The sequence below is a fragment of the Passer montanus genome, unplaced genomic scaffold (genome assembly GCF_014805655.1).
Source record: "Passer montanus isolate IOZ18808 unplaced genomic scaffold, ASM1480565v1 scaffold58, whole genome shotgun sequence".
Taxonomy (NCBI): Eukaryota; Metazoa; Chordata; class Aves; order Passeriformes; family Passeridae; genus Passer; species Passer montanus.
The window spans coordinates 3,578,244-3,606,184 of NW_024370816.1; the positions used below are offsets into that span (position 1 = coordinate 3,578,244).

At 41.0% G+C, this 27,941-nt stretch overlaps 1 protein-coding gene and 1 long non-coding RNA gene across 2 annotated transcripts in view; both read right to left on the minus strand.

The window, feature by feature from the left end:
* Positions 1-23,317, minus strand: part of CDC73 (cell division cycle 73) — a 102,253-nt gene extending 78,936 nt beyond the window's left edge. The window contains exons 1-9 of the mRNA XM_039726263.1: positions 23,157-23,317; positions 17,486-17,591; positions 16,420-16,489; positions 15,337-15,399; positions 15,197-15,249; positions 14,769-14,857; positions 13,151-13,367; positions 2,496-2,594; positions 1,181-1,259 (exon numbers count right to left, since the gene is read on the minus strand). Coding sequence (XP_039582197.1) covers positions 1,181-1,259; positions 2,496-2,594; positions 13,151-13,367; positions 14,769-14,857; positions 15,197-15,249; positions 15,337-15,399; positions 16,420-16,489; positions 17,486-17,591; positions 23,157-23,287 — 907 coding nt within the window. The 5' untranslated portion in view covers positions 23,288-23,317. The remainder of the gene's footprint in view (positions 1-1,180; positions 1,260-2,495; positions 2,595-13,150; positions 13,368-14,768; positions 14,858-15,196; positions 15,250-15,336; positions 15,400-16,419; positions 16,490-17,485; positions 17,592-23,156) is intronic.
* Positions 23,318-24,212: 895 nt separating this feature from the next.
* On the minus strand, positions 24,213-27,904 carry LOC120510446. The gene is made up of 3 exons (XR_005629490.1): positions 26,653-27,904; positions 25,795-25,901; positions 24,213-24,460 (listed from the first exon to the last, which is right to left on the minus strand). It is a non-coding gene; the product is annotated as an uncharacterized LOC120510446 (long non-coding RNA).
* Positions 27,905-27,941: the final 37 nt, after the last annotated feature.

A 27,941-nucleotide genomic window follows, 5' to 3' on the forward strand; every position in this document is an offset into this window, starting at 1 on the left:
GAAGTTAATTTGAAGCCAAAGAAGACCTCAAATATCTCTAGGTCCTCTCCTAAGAAATCCAGATGTTAATTACTAATTCTATGTAACTTCCATAAGTGATGTACCAATACCTTTCATAAGTCAATCTCATGTTTAAAATACCTTCTTTCCAACACCTCATTTTTATTTCCAGTGCTAGCCTACACTTAGCTAACTTGGTATTCTTAACCTGTGTATTTCTTGAAATATCCCTAGGAACCTGAAATACAAAATCAACTTTGTGTGACTACACCAAATATAAGTAACCAGAAAGCTAAGGCAGAAAAACACTCTCTGGAATGGAGTGTGACAGTGGGTTGGGCAGGTACAATATGACCTCAGCACAAAAGAATCTTTCAACTGGAACAATTGCTGCAGTCCAGTCAATCCCATCCCAGCACCAAGTGAAACCCCAACACCACATTCTGAGTCACACAGGAGGAAGAAGCAATTCAGAAATGTAACAACATTTGCATGACCTTCTGCAAGAAACACAAAACCATCCAAGCACAACAAACACAAGATTGCAAAATAAAACCACAGCAAGATATGAAAAGTGAAGTCACTGAACTTGTGCTAAAAACAAGATAAAAAAAGCAATGGGGACAACTTATCACTCAAGTTCAATGCTCACCATCTTTTAAAACTGGTGAGACTTCTTCAACATTGCAGATTGTTTCCTCTCCTCTCCAGGAGGGTTCTTGTGTTTTGCACTGCTGTTCCCAGTTTGTTTTTTAATTTAAATAGACACAACTAGATAATATTTACTTGGAATTACTGGAGGCAACTTTTAGAGGAACTGTGGTTATTTGAGGAGAAGGAATCTAATTACATATTGTGCACCTGACACTTATCCTTGTACTTGTGATTTTTTATCAATTGCATAGGACCCTCCAACAATTTTCTCCCCCACAAGAAGTTCTGGTTTTAAGCTTTCAGTTTGCTTCCTAAGAGGTAGAAATAATTTCTATGAAATAACACCTTTGGATTTTATTACTTGGAAAGCTACCTTTAGGCATAGTTACAGCTCTTTTTTTGTCTTTCCATAGGTTTGTGAAATAATAGCAGGGAAAATCCTCCAATATGAACTTGGGTGACTGGACAGTGTTGGTTCCCAATTATTTTTTTTTTAATTTTGAAAAAAGCATTGCAATCAACTTACCTTCTTTGCCTTTAAATCTTTCCTGATCATATCTGTTGTAGGCAGCTGGAATAGGTTGTTTATTTCGTAAAGTGGGATCCTAAAACAGGTCAAATAACATGTGTAAAACATACTAAAAGGTGTTTGATGGCTTTTGAATTTCATTAAGCATTACTTAGAACTACTCAAGAATATAAAACCAGTTCATTTTAGTAGGCGTTTCAATGCATTTGAAAATTTCTGATGTTTTCATTCAATATCCACTTAAAGTCTTACAGAAACAGTTTAGTACCGAATGCAAAGAGAATAACCTGAGGCAAAACTAAAATAACAAACAGTAACAAACTACATTATTAAAATCTCTACTGAGTTTTTGTTATACTTAAAGAATTACCAAGGAAAAAAAAATTAACTGACAATTCATGATTAAGGCTTCAGCCACACAAAATCTCCCTTGTCAGCCTGATTAAGATAAAATTTTGCTAAAAACAAATTTTGAGGGGAGAAAAAAAGGCATTCTGGGAAAAAAGTTTTTAAAAAGCACCAATCTAGAGGCACACTCAATATCAATTCAATCCTTTTTGTGGATAGCTTAGTTATGTATTCACATTTATTCTGAGTGGGACATTTGAATAATGCCATGCACAATTTAAGAAATTCAACACAAAGCAAATATTTACATGTTGAAATTCATCTCGCTATTTAAATTTAGTTCTTTGTTAAATGCAGCAGCAGCAAAAACAAAACACAGTACAATTAAAGAGCTTTTAGAGCAGACTACCACCATGTTCAAAGATACATTAGGTTTAATAGAACACAACAGTAAACACCACACTTCTAAACAAATCCTGTCTAATACCTGGATAGAAGTAAACAATACAGCTCTAAGTCTGTCCTGATTTATTACAGGCAAAAGAAAGCTGGTTCGAGCTGTTCCCACTCATGAGTCATGCTCCAGATTCTTAAACATTTGCTACCCTATCTGTCAGAAAAGCAGCAAAACATTTCATCTGAAATGGCAGCACTCTCATGGAATACACTTTTTGCAAATAGATGCAGCATGTGGCTAATGCTTGATAGATGCAGAAGCTGGCACTGGCAGATTCATCTCTCGCTAACAAGAGCATATTGAACTAATTAAACTAATATATTCAACTCTTTAAATACCAATAAATGCAACTTAAGTCAAAGAATAGCTGTGAAATTATGCTTGAAAAATAAGCATTTTTTGGAAGTAAACCCAAACAAATTGTGTGTGCAGTAGTGAGAAGACACTGTAGTCTCACTTGTGGTGTCCCAGCCCTCGTGTTCAGCCACACACACACACTGCTCTTACCGTTGGTGCTGTGTTGGGTGCAGGTCTTTGCTCAGGTGCTCGGCCTTCTTCTCTGGCTTTAACTGATTGAAGAATTGCAAAAATATTCTTGGCAAAGTTCTGAAAAAGATAGCAGGTACCCGTGAACCTTACTGACCACCTGCGTTTCACATAACCATCCAGATGGAACACACCACTTCCTTAACTTACATTTCACCAAAAACCAGAACTGGGGCACCAGTTTTCTAAAGAGCTGATTTCTGACCCCTTTTCTGAGACAGCATCCAAACATTAACAGGGTTTTAAGGCATCACTGCTACCCTCTATTCTTTAAGGCCCACACCTGCTAAATCTGTCTTCATTACATCACAGAGTAAACCAAACTCCTCTCAAAGCACTTGTAACCTATAAGGTACAGAGTTAATTGTACACAAAGCCTCCTACTAATTTCAATTTTCAGTAATGGTTCATCAGTAAAAGAAACCTTACTATCAATTAGGGAAAACAGCTTTTTTTTATCTGGTTCAGAATAATATAAAGTATGCACAAAATGCCAACACTGTTCCAGAGTATTGTATATTAACACTGAAGTGGTGTTAACATCACTGGCATCATGAAACAAAGACATGAATTACAAAACAAAGACTTCTGGAGTGAATTTCATAGAAATCACTTAGAGAGTTGTACTGCAAAGCTCCCCTAAGTCTGCTCACTTGACCTCAGTGAACATCTTGTCAATCCACTGCAAGCCACCAAGGGCAGGAACTGGAAAACCACCAGAAACCACTAATAAGGCAAAACCATCCCCTGAGCAAAGCCAGTTCTTTTGACAAACTGTGAAAGAACTCACACAAAACTGTATTTAAAGTTCTTCTCAGTCAGAAAAATCCTAGGGGGGGAAAAAAAAAAAAAAAACAAACCCTTGCAAGAGCTGCAAGCCATGCACATATCAATTATAAAATGATACTCAAAGTCTTAACTACAAGTTGTTACTGGAAATTCAGACTTCTGCCAAGCTGTGACCTGGGCATCATATTAATCAAAATTCTTGTTATTGCTGTGCTTTATCACACACTAAGAAACAAGGCTACTCCATCTTCTGAAACTCACAAGGAGGAGCTAATTAACAACAGGAGCAAGGTTTTAAGAGTGACTGTCCATGCAGAAGCCAAATCTCCCAGCACAAGGAGGTTACAACCAACATTCACATCCAGATTTTACTCACAAAACCTACAGTTAACACAGTCTCAAAGGGAATTTCAACTTCAGATGAGGAACTTTTCCAAGGCATTTAAACACATGGGATTTTAATAGCCTTGAATTGCACATCCTGGACCCAACTCAGGTAAAAACCCCACAAGGTTGTTTCTCCCATCTGCTGAAAACAAGCCACTAATAAGCACAAAATCAGAAATGTTCTTGCTGATATCTTTTTTTTCACAGCATGAAAATGCAAGTCCCCCAGGGCCACAGCTAATGACTGTTTGGAAGGGGATAAAACCAGCAGTGTTTTAACAAGCACTCCAACCAACATCATCTTCTTGCTGGTCACTGGCTTGGTCAGGGATATGGGATTATATTACTGTGACAGAAAAATGATTGAGCAGCAAGTGCACTGCACGTACCTGCTGATTTGTAAAGCCCTGCAGAGTTAAGACTGCTAAGGTTTCATTGTTCATCCCTTCAGAGATCAGAATATGAATATCCATTAGCTTCTGCCCTAGATTTAGTTAAACTTAGTTAAACCAAGTCCAATACTTTTACTACCAAAAACTTCTCTGAGGGACAGAGCAGAAGAGGGGAAAAAAAAACCCAAAACATCAAAATATTTGTTTCTCTGCACAGATGCTCTATCCCTTGCCAAGACAGTGACTAACACACATCAAATCAAGTTACTCTCACTGGTGGTGATTTAATGCCAGGATGTTTGTGGAGAAATCCCAGGGCCAGTCAGATCAGACTGCTCTGATGAGGAAGGCTTCATGAAGTCACATCACTAACTAAATTTCTTTTATAATAAAAATATTTCCATTGCAATATATCACAGTTTATTCTAAAAAATTGCAGCCTTTAACTTCTGCAGCCAACCACAACCCTAACTGCCATTAACAAAGACTGCTAGTCACTACAGCAGCTTCATCATGCTAGCAAAAATAGAGAAATATTTTTCTAAAAATAATCATCAAGGATAAGCATTGGTTTCAGCTTCATTGAAAGCAATTCTAGAGGAAAAAATAATTGAAGAAAAGTACACTTCATCTCAATCATCTGACAAAAATAAAACCTTAAATCTAGCATGTAAAACTACAAATATATACCCTGTTACACAATATGGCTTACAGTGCTTCAAAACTTTCCTATAGCTAAGTTGCAACCAATTTTTAATCAGATTTACACTCTGGTGTTTCACTGCAGAAAAAGAGGGGCCTAAGAAAAACGATATAAATTCAAAAAAACCTCTTATTTGAACTGACAGTAAGGATTTCTTGGACATACATCCCAGGAAAATCAAGAGCTATAAACATTGTCCAGACTTAGAGTAGGGCCGGAGAAGGAAGAATTGAGCCCCAACTACATTTCTTTACACATTTGCTTGATATGCTGAGACATACTGCTGAATCCTTTACAGCCATTGGCAGACTGAAAGGCACGATGCTGTGCCAAAAAGGCAATATTCCTATCACACATTTTCAGTAATTCCTATATATGGCATGACAAGAAAAACAGCATTGAGATGGCCTCATAAAAGTACAGCAGAACTTAAAACACTGCTCATAAGAAACATGAAGTGATAAACTGTATATTTAAAAGCAAATATTTTGCACATCTAAAATTAAAGCACATATTTAAATCTCAAATTCAAATCAAAAAGTAAAAAATCATTTAAGGCATCACTCTCATATGCCTTCAGAATATTTCTCTTCAATTTGCAAACTGTTCACCAAGTTTGAAGCTGATCTTCTCTCCTCCCTGCTCTTGTAATCCCCAACTGCAGGGAGTCTTGGTGCCCCTCAAACTGCTCTCTGCACACTCTGGGGGAACACAACAAGCACACTGCCACACAGGAGACTGCAGATTAACCACCTGAATAAAAAAGTGTTTGTGATCCTGCATTAGGACAATGGCAGTTTAAGAAATTCACATTACATACTGGAATTCATATTGCTAAACAACTAAGAGCACATGATGACTCTGTCAAGCTGCAGATGAGGGAGCCTATGAGAAAAGGTTGATAAAAATTGAACTTGTTACTAATTGTTGGGGGAAAAAATAAAAATCAGACACTCCTTTCACAAAAAGTTATCTGGGCATTTCTTTGTGTTCCACTCAATAAGTTAACTGTGTATTACCAAGGCTGAACTGAAAATACAGCTGTGAGTAGATCTGCTCTCTGTACAGCTGTGGACTGTGCTCCCTATACAGCTCCCTCTGTATTTGTGGACTATGTGTTCAGTAAAATGTGCAATATTCACTTGTTCTAGCTTATCTTCACTATTTTTTTATAGCAAGAATATTATATAAAGACAACTGAAATATTTAATTTGAAATTTTAATTCAGATGTGTGAAACAGCAGCAACACTGTAACAGCCTGAAAATACAGTACAGCATAAAATGGCAAAAATCCCAATCCCCTTGATAAATAATCTTAGTTTATTTCTCCTATCAATTTAGGATATGGAAATACATGATTTTTTAATAGTTATGTGAGAGTAGTGTTTAAGGAATTACTTTATAGCTGACCTAAATATTCTTTCAGGAAACCATAATGCTTTATTCTACAAATTTTTTGGTCAAATTCCAGGCAGGTAAGGACAAAACAAGATTATTGCTGAATGTAAATACTATTTTTAAAATCTGAGCCATCTTTCCTTTAAATGTACATTCAGAACGTTTGCAGTAGTGCCTGGCAGCAATAAAAGAACCTGCCTGGTTTTACTAAGGAAGCCAGTCCTGCATCAAGTGGAGTTTGGGCACTCGAGGTGCACGGTGACATTCGTGCACAGCCACTCCAGAGCCACTCCTGCTCCACCTGAAGGACTGCTGGGGACACCAGCTGCTCTCACCTGGCACACCTGGCCTTGTTCAATCTGCTGCTCAAGTCTCACTGCTGGGAACTGCACAGACGTGAGACAATTCTGCCACCTAGAGCCCACACATGAAGATGCTTTTACAATCAATTTCTCTTAAAATAAGCAAAATTTTACTCTCAGACCTCTTAGGTACGTAAAGTGATTTAAATACTATTAGTCTTGCTTCAAAATTGTTTTTCCAGCTAAATTATTGAAATTTTAATTACAACTGCAGTACTAACCTCCTTGCAGGTGACTTCACTGGTAAGAATGGTCAAGATTCATCAGAACAAAAATATGAGAACTGAAATTAACTGAAAACATAATTTCCCACATTTACTTCAAATACAGTAGTTACTATGAAAAGGATCAAACCTATAAAGAAAACATAATAATTTTAAGAATAAAATATGCAAGTACTAACTGCAGTAGTAATATTTTGCAGGTGGTAACACAAAACTATAAATCATGACCAACACAAAAATCAGCTACATACACAAAAAAAAAAATCAGTCCTGCTCTTTAATACTTGCGTACAAGAATACAGAAGACCACAAAATAACAACATTCTGGAATAATTCAGATGCTGTAGTAGATAAATTTGCAATTGTGGATTACATCCAAGGTAAAATAACACAAAACTATTAATCATGACCAACACAAACATCAGCTACGTACACAAAAAAACCCCAGTTCTGCTCTTTATTACTTGTGTACAAGAATATAGAAGACCACAAAATAACATTCTGGAATAATTCAGATGCTGTAGTAGATAAATTTGCAATTGTGGATTACATCCAAGGTAAATGGCACACAGCAGGAAAATGCCAATCCCTCTAGCTAGGTCAGCTATAAACTCCCATCTCTATCTCTCTCTCCCATCTAAATCCTACTCAGGTCTGGTCTTCTCTCACCATGCACACAAAAATAGCCAGAAGCTAGGGGTGGCACAGTGGGGAAATACAAATCAAAATTATGAAATTTAATACATAAAATTCACAGTCAAGAGCTATGAAAGTCTATTCCCTTCTGTATTAACTGAGCATCAAGTGACCTCCCAAAGAAAAGTACAGATAACTAGTACATTGCAACAGGGCTGCAATAATTAAAGATATAAAAGCTGAAAATCTATGAAGGCTTAAAAAACAAAGCTGTTTGTTTAATCAAATTACTTGTTATACAGTATAAGATTTCTATGTTTTCAACACAAAACTTAAAATGTGCTGGATAGCCCAGTTTGAGTCTTTTGCATAAGAACAGAGGATATATAAGGATCAAGGCAGGAAAATATTTTATTTTATTCAGGCTTAGTTTATACCTTATTAGAAAGAAAAAATAACTATTTTATATTTTAAAAAATCTGTGATTTAGAATATTTTCTTAAGGTTTTTTTGTATATATTAAGCAGGAAAAATACAACTACCCAGACTGCAAGAGAATCAAATTCACCAGCCTGCAGCAGTGAAGCAACAGCAAGAAAAAAAAAAAAGACTATTGCTTCAACATCTCAACCTTGACCTTGTAAGTAAGGTACAGTTAAAGGAACAAGGCTACACTTACAAAAAGATACAATTTCATGATGTAAAGGTTATGAAACTACAGAGACTCAGCTCCACCTAACTCTGATCCCATACCAAGTCTTAACAGTTTTTCCAATATAAAGAGTTACCTGCAGAAAGAGCCCACGCCCCATCATTCTTAGATTTGGTACACACCTAACTCCATCAGAAATGTGTACACCTGAAATGCCAATGTCTCCTGTCCAGCTTACATGGTTCTACTTCAGAGCTTTTCCCTGGACTGTCTCCAGGCAGGCAGAAATGTTAAGATGCCATACAGGTCACTCATTGCCATGTAACGCCTGGCAAAGTCTTCAGAAGATTTACACAAGGCTCAGGAGGAGAAAATATTTACAGATATGCTAAAAGCTGAGAAATGCACCAAAGCAGCAGCTGGGCCAGTGCTGACAGATGTGTAAATGTGTCTGCCTGGACATCACTTACATCAGGAGTGTGCAGCTACTGTTCAGCTTCTCAGCTGAGGAGATTTAGAAAGGTTGTGTGCTATAACCTTTAAGACTTCCCATACCTTTGACAGGCTGGATTATGTTATTTCCTTGTACAGAGGGTTAGAGTTCACGTGAGAAAACAGAATTCTAATATACTTGCAACTGTGAAAAAAGATAACTGAAGAGCGCTGGCCAAAATTTCAAGTTTTAGCGATAAACTGCAGCATTTTCCCATGAGCTGGGTGTGGCTGAGGTGGAGTTAATTCTGGAAGTGCTGCACTGTGCCTTGGTAGGCACAGAGATGCTGATAACAGCCCAGAGCTTTGGCTGCTGCTGAGCAGGGCTGGCCCAGCCCCAAGCTGCCTCCTCACCAGTCATGGAGCTGGGCAGGATCTTAGAGGACAGCCAGCCAGGACAGCTGACCCCAGGGACATTCCCCACCACACAACATCTGCTCAGCAGTAAAAGCTAAGAGAAAGAAGGAGGAGGGCATTTCTTGTTACAATATTTGTCTTCAGGAGCAACTGCTCACTGTATCCAAGTGCTGCTCCCCAGGAAGAGCCTAGAGATTTCCTGATAGGAAGCAGAGAATACATCTTGTCCTCCTTTGCTTCCCCACACATCCTTTGTTTCTAATAAACTGCCTTGATCTTGACCAACATATTTTTTTGCATCTTATTTTCTCCCAGTCATCCTGCTGAGGAGGGAAGTAGCTTAGTGGGCACCTGTCATCCACCCAACCAAGGTCAACCCACCACACTCCACAAAGAAAAGGATTAATTTATTTTTTTAAGAACATCCAAAATGCTCAGAGCTGCTCATATCAGAACACTGGTTCATTTCAAAAAGTTACAAAAGCACAAGGCCAGTATTAGTGCATATCCAAGATTCCAGCTTTAAGATTTCTCTACACACAAGTAGAGAATTTTGGGGTTTTTTTAAGGAACATCCAAAATGCTCAGAGCTGCTCAAAACAGAACACTGGATCATTTCAAGGAGTTACAAATTCACAAGGCCAGTATTAGTGCATATCCAAGATTCCAGCTTTAAGATTTCTCTACACACAAGTAGAGCACATTCAGCACAGCCCACCCAGTTACCTTGCTGCTTATCTAAGAAATAGTTCTGAGCAATCTGGGAAGATGAAAAATAAAATAAAGAAATATAAATCAAGTACACCAGCAGTCACAGACAAAAACACACTCTCGAAATACACCTGTGAATGCTACTTTAATTTGTTCCCATGGGAAAAATTCAAGTGCCAAATACATTTACAGTAGAGATGAAATGAGGAGGTTTTTCCTTCAGAAAATACTGCTCTTGCCTGCTACAAAAGATCATAAAAACAAAAGGATTTTTTAGGAAAGAAAGCTAGAGGAAGGATGTGAAAGGAAAGAATCAATTTCACTATAAACACAGGTTTTTTCCTAGGTGTTCAATGGTTTGTTTTACAAAACAGCCTCCCATTTATCTAAAAACATGAACACAACTGAATCCTGTGCAGAGCTCTAATGCAAAACTTAACATTTCAAACACTTACGATAGTAAATAGTTCATGTACAGATTCAAAACTCTTCCTGAAATTAAATTCCTTTGAACAACATATACTGTCAGAGAGTTCTAAATTACTGAATTAATTACTATTAAGCTACTATGAGAAGGAAATAAATCTTTATACTAAACACATGCAATTTGGCTCTGAAAAGTGATCACATAAAAATGCCACATTATTCATAAAAATCTAGAAGACTGCAGTACAGACTTGGGGAAAGGCAACAAATATTTAAAACAGAGAGAGCAGGATGATTCATCTACTAGCAATTACATCAAACACTGACTTTCCAAAAGAGGTAGAACTGCATAATAATCATACAGAAAACTATGGAATAAGAACTCAACAAAAAGTTTTAAGCAAAATATAACAAAAAGCAAGCAGATAAATGCAAATATAGAAATCTTAAAAGCAAAAGAGGACAAGTGAACCGAAATGTCTGATTTTTACAAACAGGAACCTCACAGAAACCACTAAAAGACATCCAGGGATCAACATCTGATCAAAAGAGGGCATCAGAGAGGTCACACAGACAAGGGACCTGTGTGATGCATTGCAGAAATTCTAAGGGTCAAATAAAGTGGCAATGACACAGCTGCTGAAGCACCTTCTACAACAGCAGCATCAATGCACTCAAATGACACATTCTCATAAGCCAAAAAACAAACTCACAGCCAGAAAAATGTCTATCACTGTAATTTCAGCAAGGGGAGATTTGTGACAATGAAGATTCTGGCAATAAAAGCAGCAGGTAAAAGGACAGAATACAAGTATCATAAGAACTTTTTTCAAAATTAAAAAAGAACACTACACCACCAGAGACTTAAACATCCTGGAACAGTTCTATAAAGCAAACTTCAGAGTTGGGAAGTGAGTCCAAAAGGAGAAACAGTAAATGCTTCAGAAATACAGTTAATATTTTTGACATCTATGAAGAATTTTGAGGAGCATATTGCTGGAGGAATCAATATTTTCTTCAAACATATTCAATCCAGAGGAAACCTGTCAGTAAGCTGAAAAGGTCAAGAATTTTTTTTTTGTACTGTGGCCTACTGTGGCCTTTTACTTTTGTGTACTTTTTGCATCTTAAGCTGTTTGTGCATCTTAGTTTATTACAGAGAACACTGGGAAAACTTAAACACACACGAGTGCTTCTCTGTGGAAAAGAGCCTCAGAAGCCTTGGACTGAGGCAATTTTTGCAAAGAAACAACAAAATTTACAATTAGGAGTGCTCACTGTTTGTTACCATTCATCCAGGAGTTCCAAAGGAATTCAGATATTAAAAAGGCATGCACTGCTGAAGTCAATTTTGGTTTTAAATACTCTAGGAGAGGATTCAAGAGAGTGCAGATAAACCCATACCAAGCAAATAGTGAAAAATTTCAATAAAAAGAATTATCGGGCACATCAGCAATTCAAATATCACATAGAAGAGTCAGACCAGCATTGGCAGAGCATTATCATGCTTCCCTGATCAAAATTCTTAAAAAGAAGAGGGAAGAAGGGAAGAAATTATTCGCCCGTAACAACATATCTGAGTTTCTTCACAACTTTCAAGAAGGTTTTTATAAAAGTTCATGAAACAGAGGGAAAAAAAAGGAAAAAACCCCAAAAACCAAACATATACCAAAAAACCCTCCCAACCAAAGTACAAATGAAAAACCTGAGCTGTTCTGGGATAAACCACAGCCCTCAGTAACAAGTGATGTTTCTCTATCTACTTACTTTCACTGCTACTTGTTGGAAAATATAAACATAAACACTCGGTGATTGCTGTCCAAGCTACCAAGAATGTTCCTGCAACCCTGCACAAACCGAAATAAAGATTTGCTGTTATGCCCATACACTCACCAGGCTGCCCACAGTAACTGCATGCTAGACTCAAGAACAAACTGCACCTTTTGTTTCTTGGCTTTGTCCCTGGGTCATGTTTTGCTTAAAGTCACTACCTCATCTCACTGTCACTACAGGGATACCACAACAAAGACATTCATCTCTTCCCTGCTACCTTTGCAGTTTCACTTGGAAGAAAAGCAGAGATAGGAATGCCATGAATGATTCACAAAAAGAACAAGAGCTACACAGATTCCTTTGGTACAAATCTTCCCAATGACTAAAAACATCAACACTTTTACCAGTTTATCAGATGCTCAGCAGTGAGGGCTGCTACAAATCTGAGATTCAGAGAAGCAACACTCACTCTGTAGGTGGCACACAGGAATGTGCCACATACCCAGTAATTACCCCATAATTCATGAATTGAATTATTCTACCCTGGGACAACACTGGGAAGTTGAGAGCTACGTAAAATACTGTTAAAAATAAGACAAATTAAGACAGTTCATTTACTTCTACACATTATTTTCCTATGGCAATACTTAAAAGTAATGAAGGCAAAGGATGCAGTTTGACAATAATGTCAGGAAAACAGATCCTTGAAATCTTTTAGAAATTGACTTACTGCTTCCTTGAGAAATTTAGTGCCAAGTAGCTCTGCAATAAAGAAAGCCTCACTGTCCAAAGAGAGCAAGCTGTCAGCTGTGCTTGCAACCATGCTCAGAACAGCACAGAACCAAGTGCAGCCCAAAGCACCATCAAGGGACAAAAACCTCTTCATGCTAACACTCTCTGGTTTTGTTCATTCCAGCATTTTTCCTCCTTTCTTTGGTGCTTTCCACAATGCAGAGGGCTTTGGGCTTTTAATGTACCTGCACTGTTCTATCAATTACTCCCCACTTTGGTCGGTTTCCAATCCATTCCTGGAGCCCTCCCCGCTGCAGGGCTCAAGCCAGCTTTGGTTAAGAGGCATTAGGTAATTACTTTGTATCTTTTAAATGGTTGTAGCAAGTAGTTGGAGATACAATTTAGATTTACTGTAACATAAGGACAAACGCTTCTGTCACTGTGCCAACAGCAAGCCCACCTTCACATGGAACACTGAGCATAATCCCCCTGTCAACTCTGATTAACAAATCAGATACAGAAAATAAAAATGCAGTTTGTCATAGGGATCATAACACCCAGCTTCATACCCAGAGCATTACCTTGCCTGTGCTTTGTAAGATTGTGGTTCTTGTCCTCCATACTCTCTCCCTGCTGACAATATCTCTAGTTACATCCACTTCAGCATCAACAAAACTTCTCTGTTTAAGAGCAGTTATGTCATCATCCAGATCAGTTTTGATAGTGGATCTTTTCTTTGCCATGATTTTGGCTTTGATAGCAGCAATTTTTTCCACTGACATAGCTTCAGACAAGGACCTAGATGAGCAAAAGTAACAGCAGAGACTGAATTATTGCACAAACAATTCTCCTGAAAGAATTTGTGAATGAATAACTTCATCCTGCCAAAGTTTAAGGCTGTGCTATAAACCACAAAACAGTCACCTTATATATACATTGAAATGTTATAGGCTTGGCATTGCTGTTTTGGGCATGTGAACCTGTTTTGTGACAAAAGACTCACAGTACTAACACAAAGACCATCCAAAAATCCCAACTATACCAAACAAAAATAAAGAATCCAAATGTAAAGCATCAGGACTAACAACTTCATTTATAACAACATCTGAATTTGGGTTCCCTGGTTTCTTTTAGTGGATTATACTTTTGCCAACCAAGCCCTGGCTGCTCTGAGGCTCTCAGAGCATGACTCTAAACCTTGGCTGAGGTGCAGTTATGTGGACTTGGTCCCTTGGAAGATGTGGCACCTTCTCAGACCGTGCAGGTCAGCAAACAACACATGGTGGAAACCTTGTCCACACTAATCTGGGTTTGAGAGAACTCACTCAAGTCCAAGAGTGCAACACCCATGTGTGTTTGTTTTTAATTGTAAACAGCATTGGGCTGTCAGTGAGCCCTGCTGTTTTGTAGGTGAGCTGAAGAAAAAAAGATCAAGGCTGAATTGCATAATACTAACTGTCCATACCAAATTTACTATTACATGGGGCTGTTTTTTCTTTGAGAATATATGAAAAAATTAATGCAAGTACTGGCTGTGAAGCATTCTCCTTTGTAACTATGTCATGGGAAATGGAATTTCATTGTGTTGCTACTTGGTGCACAGCAGGGTGAATCACGGATTTGAAACTCACCACCTGTAAATACTTGTATTTTTTTAAAGGGGGAGTTGTTTACATTCAGAGAATATAAACTAATTCAAACAACACATAGTAATCTTCCCTGTAATTGTTTACATTCAGCATTAAAAGAACTGATAACTAGAGAATATAAACTAATTCAAACAACACATAGTAATCTTCCCTGCATCACTGTAAAGTTGTAATGCTACATTCAAGGTAACATCCAAATTATCAGTTTATACGTCAGACATACTACTAATTTTTTTTTTTTAGTTATGCTTTTTAACCATGCCACAATCAGATTTTTTTCCCTATAGTTTCCTTTTAAGTATACATATAAGAGATAGGAAGAAATCATCCAAAATACATGTCTTTCATGTGGTTAGCTGTAATTATGGATTTCATAAATGCTTCAAATCTGCACATAAGTGTTCCAAGGTCTGACTCCTCAAACATTACTGAGAGCATCAAAAGTGAGGAAAATTTCCACTGAGAGCTGCTGGCCAGAAGCATAACTGGCAGCACAAGAACTGCTCTCCATCCTGTACTCAAGCACGAGGCACCAGGACAGCAATCCCACCTGATCTGCTCCGTTTGCACGATGCCCTCCTTGTGTCCCTCCAGCCGAGCTGCCAAGCGCTCCTTGTCGAGGCGCACACACTCCTCATCCTGGAAGGAACAGCCAGGTTTAATTCTTGTGCATTCTCTTTTCAAATATAAATACAGCTGGAATTAGTCAGAAGTATTTCCTTCACGTTTGCAAGGACAATCTTTATTTCCAATGCTTTTTTGTCTGGGCACTATCATTAAGTGCAGAGCTATTGGAAGTTTCCTTAAGAACCACAATTCTCCAAGTCTAACTTCTAACCCCTTCCAGTTCCCACTCCCAAAACAGAAGCTCTCTGTACCCTAAAGGAGAGGCAACCCAATGGAATTCCAACAAAAACAGATAAACACCCTAATTTACCTCCACCGCCCATTTGTATTGATGACAGTCACTGTAATTACCTCTATTCTTGGTTTCTTTGCTTCTGCTAGTATTTCATCTGCTGCTCTTTTAACTACAAGAAAAAGAGGACATTAAAACACAAGATTGTAGTAGATTTTTATAAAATAAACCTCAAAGTTATTAGTTAGTTAAACTGTACCTTGAGTGGATCGTTGAAGACCAATTTCAAGTGGAGCACTTCTGTCTATGCTTGATGAGGTTGCTGCATTCAAACAGAAGATTTAGTTTAAAAAGAAAATATTTACAATAATATTTGGGTATAAAAGAAAGAAGGACAACAGATGAAGTGCAACAATGGAAACTCTACATATTAGGTAGCAAAGGTGGTCAGACACCGGGACTAGTGGAACTAGTCAGAACCTGACTGAATGTAAAGTTAAATCATGTTGCTCAGGGTCATCTGGCCCTTCTCTGAAAAGTGGATTGGACCAGGTGACCTCTCCTAGTCCATTCCAACATAAATTAATTAATTAATGATTCTATGATCTCTATATATCACTTATAAAAGAAAACAGTCACAATGAGAATTAGAATCTAGAATCAAGACCTACTGGTTTGTCTTTTTTTAAAAAAGGCAACCTGCTGATCCCTTTAACATATATATATATACATAAATATATATATATATAAACATAAATTGATTTTACTCATCATATTACAGAAATAATCTCATACTCCAGGATACTTAATATCTACAAAGCAGAAGATCTTCCAAAGGTGGTATTTCTGTTTTTCTCAGAGAAACCTCTTTTCTCTGACTATTGTTAACAAAAAATTTATGATGAAATGCCAGGCAAATGTGCAGGACTGACAAAGCAGTGATTCCATATATTTTATTAAACTGAAGATTTCATCCCACACATTTCTTGCATTCAAAATCCATGTACTACTGAAAGCTTCCCATAGTCTGGAGAAGGAAAAAACATACAAGCTAAACATTCTAACACATAATTATTAACCAGAGTAGGTTAATGGTAATAATAATGTTCACCTCCAAACATGCATGTAGGAATGCATCTCCTATCCAAGCAAAACACTTAATTTAAGAACACAATTAAAAATGTAAGAAATAATAACTTAGTTTGAGAAGTTTCAGCACATTCAGCTGAGATGCAAACTGCCTGTTACCCAGCCTTCCTCCCCCTCCCAGCCCTCACTTGTGCCATGAACATGAAGCAGTAAAGAGCACTGTGTGTCCAAGTCAAAAGAACACATCACTTACATGTTTCCCCATTTAGGTATGCAAGCAAGTCTTTCCTATCAGGTCTTCTTACCACAGGAATGTTTTCAGTCTGAAAAGACAGCAGATGTGACATTAAACTGTTCTTCCCCCACAGAGACCCAGTGAAGATCTTTCACTTTTACAGAAAACTACTCATTCACACAAAGACATGACCATGTGTCCTGCCACCCAAGCAAGCTTAAAGTGCAACCACATCCTAAAGGATGCTCAGCTACACAAAATCAAACACACAGCTTGCTACAAAACTGAAAGAGAGGGCAGCCTTTTCCCTCCTTCCATCAAACTTGCCAATAAGATCAAGAACTAGCTTTTAGCACACACACAAACACTCCCCTCCAGGAGTCTGTGTTGATACACAGCAATGATGTATCTCAATTGTGTTGTTTCAACACAGCACTGCTGACTCAGGTAACAATGAAGCACCAGGAAAGATGAAGAGTGGCCTCAGAAAACAGTCAAACAGAAATTAAAAGGACTGTTAAAAAATTCATTTTTATCTTTATTTGTAAGGCTTAACCAGTAATTTTTTTAATAGGATTGCTTACTTCTAAGTCCACTCCAAAGCTGTTCTGCTTTTCTCCATTCTGCAGATCCCTGCCATCTAAGGCACTAAAGGATCATCTGGACTGGGATCACTCCACACACCACATGGACAAAAGTACTCGTGAAATTGTTTCCAGCACTAAACTATGTCCATAGACTATCAAGACAAATGCTGTCATTACTGTTAATAATTGGTTAACAAACTCTTGCTGCAAGCATAATTTGGTGGTTTGAAGGGATAATATGTTAGGAAGTGAATTGTCAAGAAAAATACTCCACCCTGACAGGACTTGTCATATGATCCTTCTGCAGAGCTGATTGTTTTCAAACATTCACACATGCTCTGCTGCATACCATTCTCACTTCCCCCAGCCAAATTCACACACACAAGTGCATTTATCATTCTCTGAAAATAACACATATAAAATATAAATAATAACACATATAAAATAACACATTCATCATCACAAGACAAAAATCACATTTTTTATGGTCTACTTACTGCAGCACGACGGACATACACAGGATGGGAAAGGTGCACATTATTGAGCAGGAACAAGATGGAATCCAAAGTGTAGTATTCCCTGGGCTGGCCCTCTTTCCCTGTCCTGTAACACAAGAAAAGTTTGTAGCATTTAATTTCTCCATCTCTGTCTCAAGCACATCCTCTTTTAGAAAAGGTCTCTTTTCTTTCCAGATGACAGTTGAAAAAGCAAGCAGGTAATATTATTATCAGGCAATATTATTATCAGGCTATTGCCAAACTAGTGAGCTCTCAATTGTGTTACAAAGTACAGGTGAGGGAGATGAGTTCTTGCAGCCTCCTTGCTGAATGAATTATTAAAAAACCTTCCCAAAATAAGAGTTGGATGTGTTGCAAAATAAACAAGCTAGACTTGGGAAATCGTAAGTACACATTTCCTCTCATTCACACTATTTATTCTGATTATCAAAGGAACTGTCTATCACATGTGAGACAGCCAGACAAACAGAACTGAGCTGCAAATGAAATAAAGCATTACATCATCTTCAGGTACAGCAGGCCAGAATGCTCAGCACTGGAGAAAGCATAGTGTGAACTTGGGACATATAAATTCCACCAAGTCTAGGGAGCAAAGGGCTCAAAACGGTGCCAAAAGATTAAAATAAGGAGGGACTACAAACTAATTGCACAAAAACCCCAGCAAAATGCTGAAGGATACAAAATCACAGTGAGCTCCCATACTGAAGTCAGACCACATCAGAGCAACACAACAGCATCAAGTTCAACCTCAGCTTTCAAGCAGCTTGTTTCAAACATACATCTCTTAATTCTAAAAGGAAACTTGTTCTGTGCAACTACTCACAAAAAAAAAAAAAAAAGGCCAAATAAATCCTGGCTCCATGTACACTGAACAGAATTCCCCCCTCTCACCCATTATGCTGTTACTACAAGAATTTGTAGGGGCAGCAATGCCTGTCCATGTTTCAAAAACCCCTATTCCCTAAACACTGCTCTGAGAAACAGCCCTGGCAGTCAGGAAAGCAGCAAGGGCAGCAACTCCACTGCCCAGCCCCACTTTGGGACGTGTCAAACCCCAGCTCCAGGCAGGACAGGGCTCCTCCACATGGCCCAGTCCCTGTCCAGCTGGCTCACCTTAAAGCCTGAGGAAGAGAAGCCACCACAAAACCAGCCCAAAGCTATAAATTTAAGACTGGTAGAGAATTTTCAACAAACAAGAGATTTCAGGAAGAAACCCTGCCATTAAAAGAGTTTTCCCTTTAAGTACAGTGGCTTTACTCATGGCTCATCATCAGCACCAAAACACACACCACAGAAGTGCCAGCCTCACTGGGGGAAGGGAGAGGAAATAAATAGTCAGTCAGAACTTTATGGAGCCTGAAAGAGCCACCCAAAAATCTACTAAACCAACAGAGGTGTCAGTCTGTTTTCTCAGTACTGTGGATTTAATGCCACCTACTGCTTTGCTTGTCATTACTTTTCTGAAATTAGCTAAGAGAGCTCAATAACCTGTTCAGAGCCCATTATCAGCACTAAAGTTCAAAACCTCACCTTCACAGTGAGGCCTGAGGAATCCAACAGGAGAATAACATGCAGAGAAAAGGGATTTAGGATACCAGAACTGTAGAACAAAGGGTCTCTCTTACCACTGTCCCTTCCTCCCAAAAACTTGGTCTGCATGAGGTGTTGGGTGCCTGTACTCTTTGTTGCTGTAGAGGAAAGGCAGCAGACACACAGGATTTTTCTTTCAACTGCTAAGAAGCCAAAACTTGGCTTGACAACTACAGGCAGCCACCAGAACTGGATTCCTCAGCAAGGAACTGTTTGAACAGGCAGCAAAGCAGTAAGGGTCCCTGATAAGGTGGTATCTAAACACATTGGAAGCACCAGCAGAAACAAAAGCTTCCTCTGCACAGGCTTGGCTCTGAAGCAAGCCATGATGTCACATGATACAGCTGTCACTTCATTTTAAAACAAACACTTCAGACTGTCTTAGTTCAGAATCACTCATTATTTCTTTGAAGTGTGCACTGAGCACAATAGAAAAGTCCAGCTGGTCATCTACTCAAACTTTACAATATTTAGCAATAAAGGACAAGTATAAAAACAAACAAATACTGGGGCATTATCTATTAATTGAAACAATACAGTGCAACAAAGCCACAGGCACTGCCAAAGCTCAGCAGGGCACAGCTGGTACCTCATCACTCCAACCACACACACAAGAATTGCCCGTGCTCATTATGGCTCTGAGAGGATGTTTTATTAGCAGCACAAGATATTGCACACTAACAGGAAATCATCAGATGGACAAGCAGTTGCACGCAAGGAGAAAACCTAAGCCTAAACTGACATTTCAACATCAGTGTGTGCTCCTGCTAAATAAACAGAGAACTAAAAACAGGCAGATCTGAGGGTAGCTTGCCTCATTCCATTGACAAACATCCAAAGTAGAAATAGAAATTAATTCTGTTATTTTTGATATTCAGTTATGGCACGAATTACTTAAGAAAAAAATTAAAATCTTAGGGGGCAGACCTCAACAAACCCAGTGACAAGCATTAAAGTAAAAAATAAGGAATGGTTGCATCTCTTACAAACTCCAGCTTAAAAATGGAGAAAATGTTTATATGACAGGAGAGAGTAAGTTTCACCTGCTCATTTTTAAAACCAGAAACTGACTTCTTTCTCATCCATTCACCTTCCACCTGTGGGCACCAGGAATTTATTCATTTTTAACAGCTTTATTTCCTCTTTCCTGTTTCAAAGCCTGAAGTTTTACAGAGGTACTATGGACCTGTATCTCATCCAGACAAACCCAAGGAGAAATCTTTAAAAACACAAGACAAAGCACACTGAGTATCACACAAGTGACAATACCCAGGGCCAGCTGCTCACTGTTTGAAAACTCAGCTGCATATCCAAGCCCCTTGACTAGCAAACAAAGCAATACATTTCTCTGGTACATTAATTCCTTCCTTTGGTTTTGAAACAGATTCATTAATCACTCTTCAGGGCCCATAGGTCAAAACACAAACCACTTCATCCCAGACCACCTAGCCTTTTTCACGTGCCAGCAGGAGCATCCCTGGAATTATTACCTAGAAACTAAACTGGATTAAAGTTGCTTTCCCCATCACACTCTTTTTTTTTTGTTTTTTCTCCAGCTTACCTTTAACTTGGCTCAATTCCTCAGCCCAATTCCCTGTTTGGGTGACACTTGTGCTAGAGAGAGAGGCAATGCAGGGCAGCACTGCTGACTTCTGCCAGCTAAGCTGCTCGAGGAGCCACAGCTAAATGTCTCCTGGGACTACTTCTAATTCTAGCAGGGCCAAATGCCACTGCTGCTCTTCAGCCTGGCATTACTCTCCTCAGGCTGGAGATGCAATTACAGCAACCGTGCTGGGGACACCTCAAACAGAACTCAGGGTTTGTTCTGTGAAAGATTAAGCCCCCAACACCTGCTCAGTGCAAGCATAATTTGGATCCTGCCAAGTGACCTGAATATAAAAGGGTTTGAATCTTGAAAGTTTTTTGAGAAGGTCCCTCCTGAGTGCAGCAATTACCTAAATTAGCAGCTCTTGAAGTGTGGTGTCCAAGCTGCTGAGCACGGCTTGCAGAACTGGTCTCGTTTTTACAGTGTCTTCAATTCAAAGCTGAGACATGCAAAATGCCACTGTGGCTGACAAGAAATGCTGTGAACTGAGAGCAGCCTGATCCTATCAAAAACTCAGGAGGCACTGCTCTAAACCAAGATTCAGCAACTCACCCCCAACAAACCCCTCGAATTCCACCACAGGCACCCCAGGAGGGGAGCACTGAGCTGTGGCAGGAGCTGCTGCTGTGCTCAGAGAACCCCCTGCTCACCCACACACCCTTCCTGACCTGAACAAAGCACAGTTTGCTCTCCAGCTGCTTGTAGGCTTTTGGTAACAATTTCTGGGTCTAATCCAAGCTCTCCTGAGCAGTACAGGGCTGGCATATCAGTTTCTTGTTCCCTGCAGAAGGGCAATGAACTTCTTTTTGGGTCTAATCCAAGCTCTCCTGAGCAATAGTAGAGGGCTGGCATATCAGTTTCTTGTTCCCTGCAGAAGGGCAATGAACTTGTTTGTCCACCTAACCACTACTTGTTGCCCCTTGGGAAAGGCAGCTTATAGCAGGGAAACCACCACATCTGTTACACAGTGCCCAGCAAAAACACAGCCAAGACTTTAACTGCTTGTCCAAATATTTTTCTTCCTCTTCAGTACATACCAGTATCCCCCACTCAGCCAGGAAGCACAAATAGCTCCAAAATTAATTCCTGAAAGCTTAAAACAGGTAATGAAAAAGCAGATTTCTAGTAATATATAAGGTGCAAAGTAAAATTAGCTATGAAAAGTCCACCTACAACTGAAGATAAGCAAGTAGGCTTAATTCCTTTCTCTCTCTCTCAATCTGAGGCTAGTAATAGTTATATCATAGTTATGGGGAAAAAATAATAATTGCTGGTCAGACTTGACTACAAGATTGGAGTTCTGTGAGAAATCTGCAGGCACTTCTGCTTTTCCACAAATGTTCACGGTGTCCTCGGTGTTCACGGTTAACATGTCCTCTTTGATCAGGACCTTTAAAAATAAGCATTTTTCCCTCGTAATTAAGCCTACTTGCTTTTCTCTCTCTCAATCTAAGGCTAGTAATAGTCATATCATAATTATGGGGGAAAAAAATAATAATTGCTGGTCTGACTTAACTACAAGTTCAGGGTTTTCTGAGAAATCTGCAGGCACTTCTGCTTTTCTACAAATGTTCACGGCGTAACATGTCCTCTTTGATCAGGACCTTTAAAAATAAGCATTTTTCCCTCTTAAGTTTGAAAAAGATTCATTGGAACCCTTCTAGTGAGGACACTAAGAAGCAAGCACCTGTTAAATTCTGAAGAAAGGCAAACAAAAAACTCCTTTGCAATGTAAGCAACCCATGGTGTACTAGGAAATTCAACAGGTAAAACCCCACATTTTCTAGAGATGCTCTACAACCGGGCATTTTATCTACTACAATCGTTTAAGCCACATAAACACTGTTTCCAGTTGTTTATTCCGGTAAGACCAATAGGAAACAGCCCGCACGAGGTCCTGCCCAGGAAGAGGCCTCAGGTGGGGCAGAGCACCTGCACAGCCCCTCACAGCGAGCGGGGCTTTGTCCAAGCTCCGGGAGACCAGCAGCAGCCCGGACAGAACCACAGAATCACAGCGGGAAGGGACCCCTCGGGATGCCCGGGTGCAGCTCCCGGCCCCGCGCAGAACACCCCAGAACCCCCCGTGTGCCGAGAGCGCTGCCCGAGCAACACCGCAGCGCGTCCTCTTCACCAACACCCGGACAAGCTCGGGAGCAGCAGCGGAGCCTGCTGCCCTCTCACGCGTGAGCCTGCGGGATTCCCGGCAGGAGCGCCGGGAGCCGAGCGCGGCGCGGCTCCGGGCACGACCGGGAACGTTCGCGAAGGGAGCGGCGAGCCCGCCCGCCCCGCCGGGCTGCCAGGGCACGGGAGCGCCGGCGGCGGGGCCGAGCGGGGGCGGCTGCAGCCCGCCCGCCCCGCCGCCCGCGCAGCGCCAAGGACGGCGGCACCGCCGCCCCGCGCAACTTCGGGGCAACTTCTCCCCCCGCCGCCCCTCGGCCCGGCCCTGCCGCTCACCCCCAGATGACATAGTTGGTCTTGACGTTCTTGGGCCAGGAGAACTCTCCGAAGATCACCTCGTCGCCCTTGACCACGATCTCCTTCTTCTGCGTGTTGTACTGCCGCAGCACGCTCAGCACGTCCGCCATCTTCGCCCGGCCGCCACCGCTCCGGCCGCCGCCCCCTGGACACGAACCATGCCCGACGCCGCCGCGCCGCCTACCGGGGCGACGCCGGACGCGTTGCCATGGGAGCGACGTGGGCCCGCCCCCGGCCGGGAGGGGCGGTGCTGGGGAAGCCACGCCCCCTGTCCCTCACGGCGGCCGCGCCCTCAGGGCGGCCCGGGCGGTGTGGGTGCGGCTTCGTCCGTGCTGAGCACGCAGCGCTTTCTCATGTTTTATGTGAAAATAGAGCTTCACACGCACAATCGCTGCCGGAGTTTATCGGCGTGCTTCTCCTCTCTGGAGCTTTGATGCTCCCGCGTGGCCGCCGAGTCACAGCGCGGGGCTGCGCCGCGCTCCGCGGGCGTGCTGGGCTGGTTTGGGCGGGGGAAACGACGAGTTTTGGTCTGGAGAAGAGATTTTAGAGGGTGCTGGAAGGAGTGTGTGGTGCTAGCGGGGCTTTAGGGGTGCCGGCATGGATTTGGGGGTGCTAATGGGGTTTTTCAGGGTGCTGGGAAGCATTCGTGGAATGTAAAGCACAACTAAAAAGGGTCTCAGGCTGAGGTCTGAGGGGGGTTTGGGATGCTAGGATAGTTGTGGTACACTGGGAGGCGTCTTAGTGAGGTTAAAGAGGTTTTTAGAGAGTGCTCAAAGGGATTTGGGGTGCTAATGGGGCTTCAGGGCATGCTTTAGGGAGGGGTTGGAGAGAGCTGAAATGGATTTGGGGTGCTGAGGAGGCTTGAGGGGTGTTGGGGGGGCTGGGATGGTTTGTGGTGTACTTGGAGGGGCTTTAGTGACACTAAAGAGGTTTTGAAGGGCCCTGAGAGGGGTCTGGGGATGTTTGGGGTGACACCTCAAGAAAACGAGCAGCAGGAAGCAGTGTCAGTGGAGTTTATGGTGAACATTAGGGAAAGGTTCCTCACCCAGATGGTGGTCAGGCAATGGTCCCACACCTGCCACAGTTCCAGAAGCTTTTGGGCAATGTTTCAGACACATGCTGGGATTATTGGGGTGTCCTGTGCAGGGACAGGAGTTCAGGTCCATGATCCTTGTGGGTCCCTTCCCACCCAGGGTGTTCTGTGACTCTGCGTCTCTCAGACACTGTGTTTGTATCTCACTCTGCATGCTGGAGAGAAAATCTCCTGTATCCGGGATATAAAGCTGGGTAAAACAAGAGCAAAGTCTCTGCTTTATCAATCATAAAAATTCTGATACAAATAAGCCATCAAAAGACCATAGCAAAAAAAAAAAATGTCATTAGGAAAATGTTGCCTGTAAATCTGAAGAAGGACAAACAGTAATGCCATGGAGCACATCCCATGTTACCCTGGAGAATTAGGATATAAAAAAAGAGCAAAGTCTCTGCTTTATCAATCATAAAAATTCTGATACAAATAAGCCATCAAAAGACCATAGCAAAAAAAAAAAATGTCATTAGGAAAATGTTGCCTGTAAATCTGAAGAAGGACAAACAGTAATGCCATGGAGCACATCCCATGTTACCCTGCAGAATTTGGGATCTCGGAGCTCAGTTTGCTCTGTTTGCTCACCTGAGCAACTGCACAGCTGCAGCTGGCACGTGCTCGCTCCATGTTCATTTCTTCTGCTCAAACACACAAAAACCAGGAGCACAGCATTCCCAGCAGAACCAAACAAACTGGTACCCCTGGGGAATTCTGATTGCAGCATTTGACACCCCAAAGCAAGCTCTCATCATGACTTACTCTAACCTTTGATGCTCCGAATTTTCTTAACACCCCCCCAACATTGGCAGAAAACATGATACCATCTTAAATTTGAAAAAGGCAGAATTGGGTCATTTTTCTTCTTGTAAGTAACATGCTGAGACTGAAAAAACAGACTAAAAGCCAACAACCGATAGAATTCCCTGTTTCAATACGTTAGTGATATTCCCATCTGTGTCAGAACAACACGCAGAGCACCACAAATCTAAAACATTTCAGATATGGTATTGAAATAGTCTAGCACACAAATATGTACTACAACACCCAGTAACGTGGGAATTATACCAATCACTGCCAGTATTTATTTGTCAATGGGTATAGAGAAATATTGATGTGTATAGAGTAATATTGATGTGTTTAGAAGACAAAGGCATAATGAATAAACAATATCATTTCCTGAACTGGATTTAGAATTATGACTGCATGAGCTAGAGCTCTGGAAAATTGGAACAGGATGTGAAATGCTTCCAGAAGGCTAAGTCCCATTTCCATGCCTCACCCAAAAGCCCCAGTGTATCCCCTGAAGCAGTGCTACCTCTTCAGAAACACATCCTGTACACCTGCAGCACTACAAGTAGTACCTGTGTTCAGTGGGACACACAGTCACTGTTGCAATGACACCAAAAAGCCCCTCATTTAGGAAAATTGGAACAGGACATGAAACGCTTCCAGCAGGCCAAGTCCCATTTCCATGCCTCATCCAAAAGCCCCAGTGTATCCCCTGTACATCTACTGCACTACAAGTAATACCTCTGTTCAATGGGACACAGTCACTGTTGCAATGACACCAAAAAGCCCCTCATTTCAGTTCTGCTCCCTTCTGCTGCTCAGGAGCTGGGAATGTCGCACACAGTCAGCTGCAAAGAGATTTATTTTCAGTTTCCAGAAAACTTTGTCATTCTGGTTCATTTTTTCATTCCAGGCTGCCTTCACTGGGGAGAGCACTGAAAAAGAAAGCTGAACAAGGAGTGTGTGCCCGGGCAGCAGCTCAGCAGGGACAAGCTGCCTGCACCTCAGGAGCAGGATCCCTGTCGGTGTGCTGCTCTGGGAGGAGGGAACAAAGCAGGGAGCGAGTTGGTCTCGCCCTGCTGGAATCAATGCAGGTGTGAAACAGAAGATGGAGAGGCACAGAGGTGCTGTGGTCATGCTCTGGCAGGAACAATGCAGGGAGCAGGAACTAGGCCAAAGGAATGACCCAAACCATGACCCAGCTTTGTGTCAGTACCCCCCTATATGCTCATGACTAAAATCAAACTCCACTTAAACAGGAAATTATGTCAGCCACAGCTTCACCTTCGCCTGTCACTGACTGGAAACAATATAAATACAGCTGTAGTGGTAAGGGAGGTCAGAGGAGACTCCATCTCTGATTCCTGGCACTGTCAGAGGGCTCTACCCATCTCCTCCCCACAGGAACACCTACTGGGTAAGGCTGCAGTGCTCGGCTGCAGCGGGTGCTTGCTGGGGAAATTCAGAAAGCCAGCCTGTGTTTGTGCTATACTCTTACTGCTACACTGGCACCTCCCCACTGGCTGTGCTTGTGGCTGGCTGCATGTGTTGTCATATTATTGCAAAAGTTTCATATTGTCATCTCCTTATTATTCATACCTTCTTGGGATCTTCTCGTGGGCAGCTCCTCAGAGCACTGACTCTCTCTTCCTCACCAAGCAGCCAACTGACTCCAATTCCTTCTCAACCTGCCAGCCCACTCTTTTATAGCACTCTTCTTCTCACTGGTCACAGCTGTGGCCTGTTAAAGTCAGGCCTGCTCCTAATCTTTGGTAATTGGCCCAGCTGCAACTCCTTGGGGCTGAGATTACTCTCTGCACTATCTTTATTTTCTTATCTTCTATCCCCCCACATGTATGGTTCATATTTCACGGGCTCACACACCCTTCTGCACACAGGGTACTCACCACCAGCACAGAACCACGGCGTGGGCTGGGTTGGAAGGAACCCCAAAGGTCATCTCCTTCCAGTGTCACACCAGCTCTGCATGTCTGCTGCTGAATTGGCCCCAGCTCAGAAGCCAAACCCAGCTCTGCCAGCCCCTCTGATACCTGAGGAGCAGCTGGAATGACAGGGGGGTGATTTTCTGCCACATTTAATGCAAAATTAGAATGGGTTTACTCTTAACCTAACGCTTTCATTACAAGTATTAACTGGGAGTTTACAAAATAGTTCTCACAGTTTCCATTGGGGATCATAGTGACATTACTAACCAACATTTATATCATTGAATCAGGATTTGATATGAAACTATTTTCATGTGGCATTAGATACCTGAGAGTTTATTAGTTTTATCACAGAAGATTAGGCTATAAAATAATTATCTGAAATGAGCAAGTTACCATTTAGCCAAATGAAGAAATATGACATGGGTAAAATGTTTCAATTGCATTTTCTCAGTACTTTAACAGGTTATACTGATGTTTTGTAGGAAAGCAAAATTAAGTTGCAAAGCATTAGACAATTTTTCATCATAGGTAAATTCATTTAAGATTAATCAACATCCAGAAAGATAATAGAAAGATACATCATGCATGAACACACATTCCCTTTTTCACAGATACACGTGACTGATACAAAACCAAATCAGTACATGTGTGCATTTCCTTGCAGTATTTTTTAAAACATAGGGCTGAACAGTGAGCAGTGATCCAGAGCACAATTTACCCTCTCAGCTAAGAGGGTGTAGAAAAGTTTCTCCACTACTGAAATATTTGTGAGGGGATGCTCAGAGGATATTCCCCAGGAAAGCTCTGCCAAGGACACTCGTTTGACCAGGCTCCACACCAAGGTATGTGGGGGGAAATAACAGAATATTGTTGAACAGCTTTTACTGGGCAGACTGAGGAAATTAAAAAAAAAAAAAAACAAAAACAAAAACAAAAAAA